This window comes from Microcebus murinus, chromosome 5 (genome assembly GCF_040939455.1).
Source record: "Microcebus murinus isolate Inina chromosome 5, M.murinus_Inina_mat1.0, whole genome shotgun sequence".
Lineage (NCBI taxonomy): Eukaryota > Metazoa > Chordata > Mammalia > Primates > Cheirogaleidae > Microcebus > Microcebus murinus.
This window is the reverse complement of record NC_134108.1, coordinates 15570471-15576761: the sequence shown is the minus strand read 5'-3', so window position 1 is coordinate 15576761 and position 6291 is coordinate 15570471. Positions and strand designations below refer to the sequence as shown.

The following is a 6291-nucleotide window of genomic DNA, read 5'->3' as shown; positions in this document are numbered from 1 at the left end:
CTAGCTATATGGAGGCTTCAGCTCCTGGAGGTCTGGACAGCAGCGGCAGGTGCTGGACAAGTGGCAGCCAGAGGGCAGAGTGGGAACCAGGCCATGCTCACACAGGCTTGGCAGAGCAGCTTCACCTTCAGAAAAGACACAGGTGATGGTTTAGGAGACTCAGGAGGCCCTGAGCCAGTTCTCCTGGGTCGTCCCTCCCCAGTCACTCTCCCTGTCAGAGGGGGCCTGTCCCTAAGGGATACATTTTTCCCTGATACCCCCATGCCTGGCACCTGCAGCCCCACCCACTTCCGCCAACTTTTCCAAAGGCAGATCAGCCTAGGCCCTGCCCTACCTCTGTGACTGGGGACTGAGGCTGCTGAGGAATGCTCCACGCCTCACTTAGTGCCTCCTCCCTCTCATGGGCTCTCCAGCCCCGGGGCCTGTCCAGAGGGAGGGACTGAATCCATGGCGCCCTGGCCTCGGGAGGGGCTGCAGGCAAACATCCTTCTCTCCCCTTCTCTCAGCCTCTCCTCACCCTAGGAATGTCACCCACAACCCTGAATGTGACTGTCCCCATCTATCCCTGGTCCAGCTCAGCTGTGACCCTGGGACTCCAGCCACAGCTCAGCCCACCTGTCCTCAGAGTCAATTCTGCTCATCCTCTGGCTCAGGGTCTGGAGTGTGCAGGAGGCTGGGTGTCAGGGACACTGCCCAGGGCCCAGCCGGAACCCCAGGGTCTGGGGGGAGTGGCCTGTTCTCAACCTCGACCTGGACACTCTCTGCTCTCAACCTTCCAGCTTAGCTGCTGTGTCCCCAGCCACGATGGGTGGAGTGCAGCCCTGAAATCCAGCCTTTGGAATTGGGAGTGTCAAGGCCATTGCGGTTCCTCCTCCTGGGATTAGACCCAGTTCCCCTGCTCTCTTCCTTGTAAATCAAACCTCCTTCCCTTTGAAATATCACCTGGAGCCAGCAAGGTGCTGCCCGTGCCCGTGGTCCTGCTGTCTGCTCGCCCCCAGCATGGCCCGTAGGACACACAGCCTGCTCTGAAAATCCCCTGACGCTGCTGCTCCCCTCCAGTGTCCAGACGCCCCAAGCCTTGGTGTGGGCCTCCCGTTCCACTGGCCTGTGACAGTGACAACTAATTAGAGCTCAGGGTGGGCCGGCCCAGGGTACTACTGTCAAGGGACATGAGATCTCTCTCCCCTGTCTCATTCCAGGATGAGAAGGTCCTCTGGAAGGGATGAGGCTGTGGTGCTCTGGGAGTCCCTTCCCCGTCCTCCCACCTCACCACTGCCCTCTCCCCTCCCAATCTGCCCACAGCACCTGTCACTCCAGGCACTTACTCAGTATGAGCAGTAGGATCAAGGAGGTAAGGAGCACGTTGGGAGTGCAGCAGATGGACCTGGTGGCCCTGGCCTTGACTTGGGCTATGCCTGGGGCCTCGGTGGGTGGTGCTGAAATGGAAATAGGAGAGTGACAGCCCTGGTCTGAGCCCCAAATCTGAGGAGTCGCCTCCTTACCTGTTGCTGCCCCAGGTCCTCCTGAAACCAGATGTCTGTACCCCTGATGTGTGGTAGTTATTAGAACAGCTCCTGAGCTAGCAGGGGAGACTGGGTCATGTCCTGTGCTCAGGGAGCTCCCACACTGCTGAGGGAAGCCAGGGAACCCCATGACCCATCCCTCCTGCCCTGGCAGAACAGGAAGTGATGGCTGAGGGTGGGGTAGGAGAGGATCTTTGGAGCTGGCATTTGAGGAGGTGTTGAAGGATTTCCACAGACAGAGCAGGTGAGAGGAAAGGAGAAGTGGTTCTAGCAGGAAGGAACAGTCAGGCCTAAGTCTGGAAACATCATGATGCCCACAGTTTGGAGGCTATTTAGAAAATCAGAATGAATGGACTAGAAGTATGTGCAGTGAGGAAGAGATGTCAGAGAGTGAAGGAAGAAAGGAGGATGGTGATTATCCACCCAAGAAAATTCCAACATTTGTGGATCATTTTTGCTCACATACACACACACTCTCTCTCTTTCTCTCCCTCCCTCACACATCAGATTCTTTCTCCAATGCTGGAGTAATTAGATTTCAACTCCAGAGAGCTAGCATCTTTACTTTTGACACTTACCCGTTGGCTTCAGCATTTTCTCCCAGTGCAGCCAGAAGTCCTCAAACCATCTGGTGCAATCTCCCACGGAGATCTTGTGGAAGAACATGGTCATGCCCCTGTCTCGCTCCGCCTTCTCTCTCATCTGTCTGGCTCCAGGATGAAGGAGAGCCCACTTTCCATTCTCTGAGTCAAAGAGGAGGAACATCTGTCCATTGAAACCAAACTGCCAGGATCCAGTGGCATGTCCTTCTGCGTCTCTGTGGCAGGACATCCTGCCCTGCAGGGTGAGAGGGTCTGTCCCTGTGGGAAAGAGATCAGCTCTGGTCTGGACAAATCCTGTGCCCCCACTCTGTTCCTTTTCTATTTCTTGGCCGTGCTCTTTCTGCCACATCTTGGATTTGCTCCTGGACCTATTAGGTCAGACGAACATCCCCTCCCTTTTTTTTTTTTTTATTTTACATGAAAACAAATGCCTGTAAACTACCACAGTGTCTGGTCTGTGCTGCTCTGGGACATTGTAAACTTACCTCTGGATGTGTAATTGTCTGGTATATTTTCAAGCAGTTCCTGCGTGAGGACCTCCGCCACGTCTCTCAGTGTTTCTTTCTGTTCTTCCCAGGTGATTGTACCATTTATTTCCTTTCCCAGGGGACCGCATGGTGTAACCTTGTTGCCACAGTCATAGTGAAGAAAAGTCTTTTTATCCACCTGGCCTTGAACCACACACCACCGTGGTGCAGGTCTGAATGTAGGAGTGATGGTGAAGTCATAGGAAAGAGTGTGAGTTTCTGTGGAGGAGAAAGGGGAGTGAGGGCTGCGTGGGGAGAAACGGACCCCCAGACACTGTCCTCCACTGTCCTCTCCTATTGTGACAGGGAGAGACTCCCTCTGAAGGGCTGGGTGGCCGAGCCAGGATTTGCCTTCGTGGGTTGTCATGTCCACCAGATCAAGGCCACTGCTTGTCCCTTATTTAAGGTAGAGGAGTGGGAAGTCTGTGCCTGGCAAGAACGCACATGTGCCCAGACATGTCCCAGCTGCCCTCTGCCCACACGGGTCCGCACATGGCCTCGCGGGAAGGTGCCCGCCTGCGGTGGGAGCAGAGGCCTGGGTGCCAGAGCACCTTCCGCAGCAGCCCACGTGGGTGCGGGAGGGAGAGTGGAGGGGCTGCCCTGGGCATGCTGGGCAGGCAGGGCGGGGTGAGGGTGGGATGCAGGTCACATAAGAGGAGTTCACTGTCATGGGTCACAGGCTTTAACACGTTGGCAAAGCCCTGGCGTGATGCTCATCTGCTATGAGGTTGTGTTTGTGTAATCTTCCACAGAGGCGTGGTCCACATGGCATGACATAGAAAATGCAGGACTTGTGTGGCGGGCAGTGGAGGAGGGGATCCAAAGACCAAGGGCAGTGCACGTGCTGAGTGGCTGGAGTGTGAAACCTGGAACAATGTCCACTGCACTGTGGTGGGTAGGACAGCCCGCAGGACCCTTACCTACCAAGCACAGAAATAATGTACGGTACGAAGGGCCCGGCCTTGTGAACGAGCTCGGTGGTGCCTGTTGCTGAGGCAGGGTTGACGATAGGAGATGCTGCTCCTGAAATGGCCCCCAGTAGTAAGGGGGATGGAAAATCCTGACATAATCTGAGTGAGGCATTGCACAGTTGGAACCAAGGAGGGTGCAGTGACAGACTTGATTAGAGAGCCACAGAGGGCTATGTACATGGTAACAGGACATGGGGTACAAAAGGCAGAATAGATGGCAGCCAACTGGGATACTGCTGGATTTATGTGGTGATAACAACAAACGCTAAGCACAGAATGGATGCTCAGGAGGCTGAAAGCAACACTTTAGTGAAAACTGGGCTTCCCTGCCCAGTTTTCAGATCTGAGGCAGTTCTCAGGCCTAGAACCCATGACAGGAGAGCCCACGGTCCCAGGATGACCCCTGCAACCCCCCAGCAAGGGCAGTGGCTCCTTCAGCCTCCCTACAGAGCCACGTAGGCCTTCCCTCTGGAAGCTGCACACTGGGAAACAGGAAACACCCAGACCTTCCTACTGGACGGTGTGTGCTGACCTCCTGCCCAGGGACTGAGGCACCATCCTGCCCCTGTTACTGATGAGGCACCTTTGGGGCAAAGTAATGAATGGACACCTGTCCCAGGCCTGCTCAGAAGGGTGTCCTGGGTCCACACTCAATGGTCATTTCATATTCCCTGGTTTTGTTCCAGGAATGGACAGCCTTTGTAGTTAATATGGTTAATATCTTATGCTTTGCAGGCTGTATGATGTCTGCTGCAAGCACACAGCTCCTTCTGCCACTTGAAACCAGCCATGGACAATAAGTGATGAATGAATGTGCCTGGATCTGTCCCTAGGGCCATCTGTCCAAGGATACCCTAAGATCCTAGCAGCATGTGTGATTGGAAAGTGGGCTTTGTAGAGTTCACGGAAATTCCTTTTTTTTTTTTTTGAGTCAGAGTCTCACTTTGTGGCCTGAGCTAGAGTGCTGTGGCTTCAGCCTAGCTCACAGAAACCTCAAATTCCTGGGCTCGAGCAATCCTTCTGTCTCAGCCTTCCAAGTAGCTGGGACTACAGGTATGTGCCACCATGCCCAGTTAATTTTTTCTATATATTTTAGTTGTCCAGCTAATTTCTTTTTTTTTTTAGTAGAGATGAGTTTTTGCTCTTGCTCAAGCTGGTTTCAAACTCCTGACCTTGAGTGATCCTCCTGCCTTGGCCCCATGGAGTGCTAGGATTACAGGTGTGAGCCACCATGCCCGGCCTACAGCAATTCTTAATTGGGCAATCACAACATGGACTCCCAGTGCTCAGTATCAAGGCCCTCCCACTTGCAGCAGGGAAATCCCACCTCTTAGAGTGGCTGTGGTATGGCTGAGCCCTGGCAGAGAGGGGGCCTCCAGCCATGGGATACCAGGGACCACACAGCCTCGGAGCTGCCCATTGTTGGATGAGATCCTCACCCACAGTGTCACTTGGGAGATAGGCCCAGCAGTGAAAAGACACAGGTGATCCTCCTGGGATTGGCAGGAGCAGGACCAGAAGGAACAAAGAAGCTGCACCAGCAGGTGTCCAAATGTCCATAACACCACACTGTTGTCCCAGCACCTCCCCAGGGCTGCAGGGAGTGTGGCTTGGCCCATGTGGACCAGGCAGCCACAGCAAAGATGGGAGCAGCAGGTCCCAAACCATAGGACCCTCACCCCTGCCTCATCCCCCCACCCAGAAGCCTCAGGCAGGGAAGGGCCTACTTCTGACTCTTCACCTTCCAGCTCAGACAGGACACCCTGGGTGGGGATGGGACACCCATCCCTGGCACACTGTGTATATCCTGACCTGGGGTCAGCAAACTAATACAGTGGCTACCTCTGGTCACACATTGTTTTCAGGTTGTCTTTGCCTGCTTTTGCTCTACAGAGGGACTGTACTTGACACAGAAATAGAACCAACACTTGCAGAGAGGAAAGTGTCCAGTTCCTTCCCTCTGTGGAAAACCTCCACTGACTCCTGGTAAGTGGCGACTATTGGGTGTGATCTTGTCTCCCCAGCAGGCAGAATAGGCCGGTGAGGGACCCCATGGCAGGCGTGGGTGTCTCTGCTTACCTGCATCCCCAGGATCATACTGGGAGGAAAGGTCCTTCCCATCCTCCCTCATCTTAGGTCTGTGGGCCTGATGGGCTTTGTTGGCAGGGTGTGTGCGGGACAAGGTGCCAGGTGTGGAGGAGGTGTTAGGGCCTCTTCATAGATAGGGACATTGAGGGAGGCTTGTGGGCAGACTGGGGAGCTATGGTGGGGTATAAAATTTTGTGACCTGTGCTTTGGCGGAATGAGCGGGGACGGAGGGGAGGGAGGAGAGGGAAGTGTCTGGGAGCCCCTGCCCTGCAGGTGCTCTGTGGTATACCTCCTGCCAGGGGCAGACCTAAGCACACCTGGACCCCTGTCCTAAGGGCTCTGGTTGCTTCTAGAGGGTGGGGAGGCGCTGGTGGTGTGCAGGGAGGAGGAGGGCATCACTTGTGATTCTGTCCTCCTGCCCTCTCGCTCCTTCCATTCTCCTGACAAGAGTCTGTAGCCTGTTTCCTCTCCTCTCCTTATCAGCGAGAATTGGGGGCCAGGAGAGTCGGGGCCTAGCGAGGTGGAATGGGAAGGAGGGAGGCTACGGAGGGAACCTGAGCAGCAGAACCTGGTCCGAGGA

General features: G+C 55.0%; 1 protein-coding gene across 1 annotated transcript; it reads right to left on the bottom strand.

Annotated features, from left to right (window-relative positions):
• On the bottom strand, window positions 1-5754 carry LOC105868654 (UL16-binding protein 6-like). The gene is made up of 6 exons (XM_076003562.1): window positions 5703-5754; window positions 3577-3675; window positions 2611-2871; window positions 2102-2377; window positions 1326-1436; window positions 1-125 (listed from the first exon to the last, which is right to left on the bottom strand). The coding sequence occupies exons 1-6, from the start codon at window positions 5752-5754 to the stop codon at window positions 1-3; spliced, it is 924 nt and encodes a 307-aa protein (XP_075859677.1).
• Between the last annotated feature and the right edge of the window lie 537 nt (window positions 5755-6291).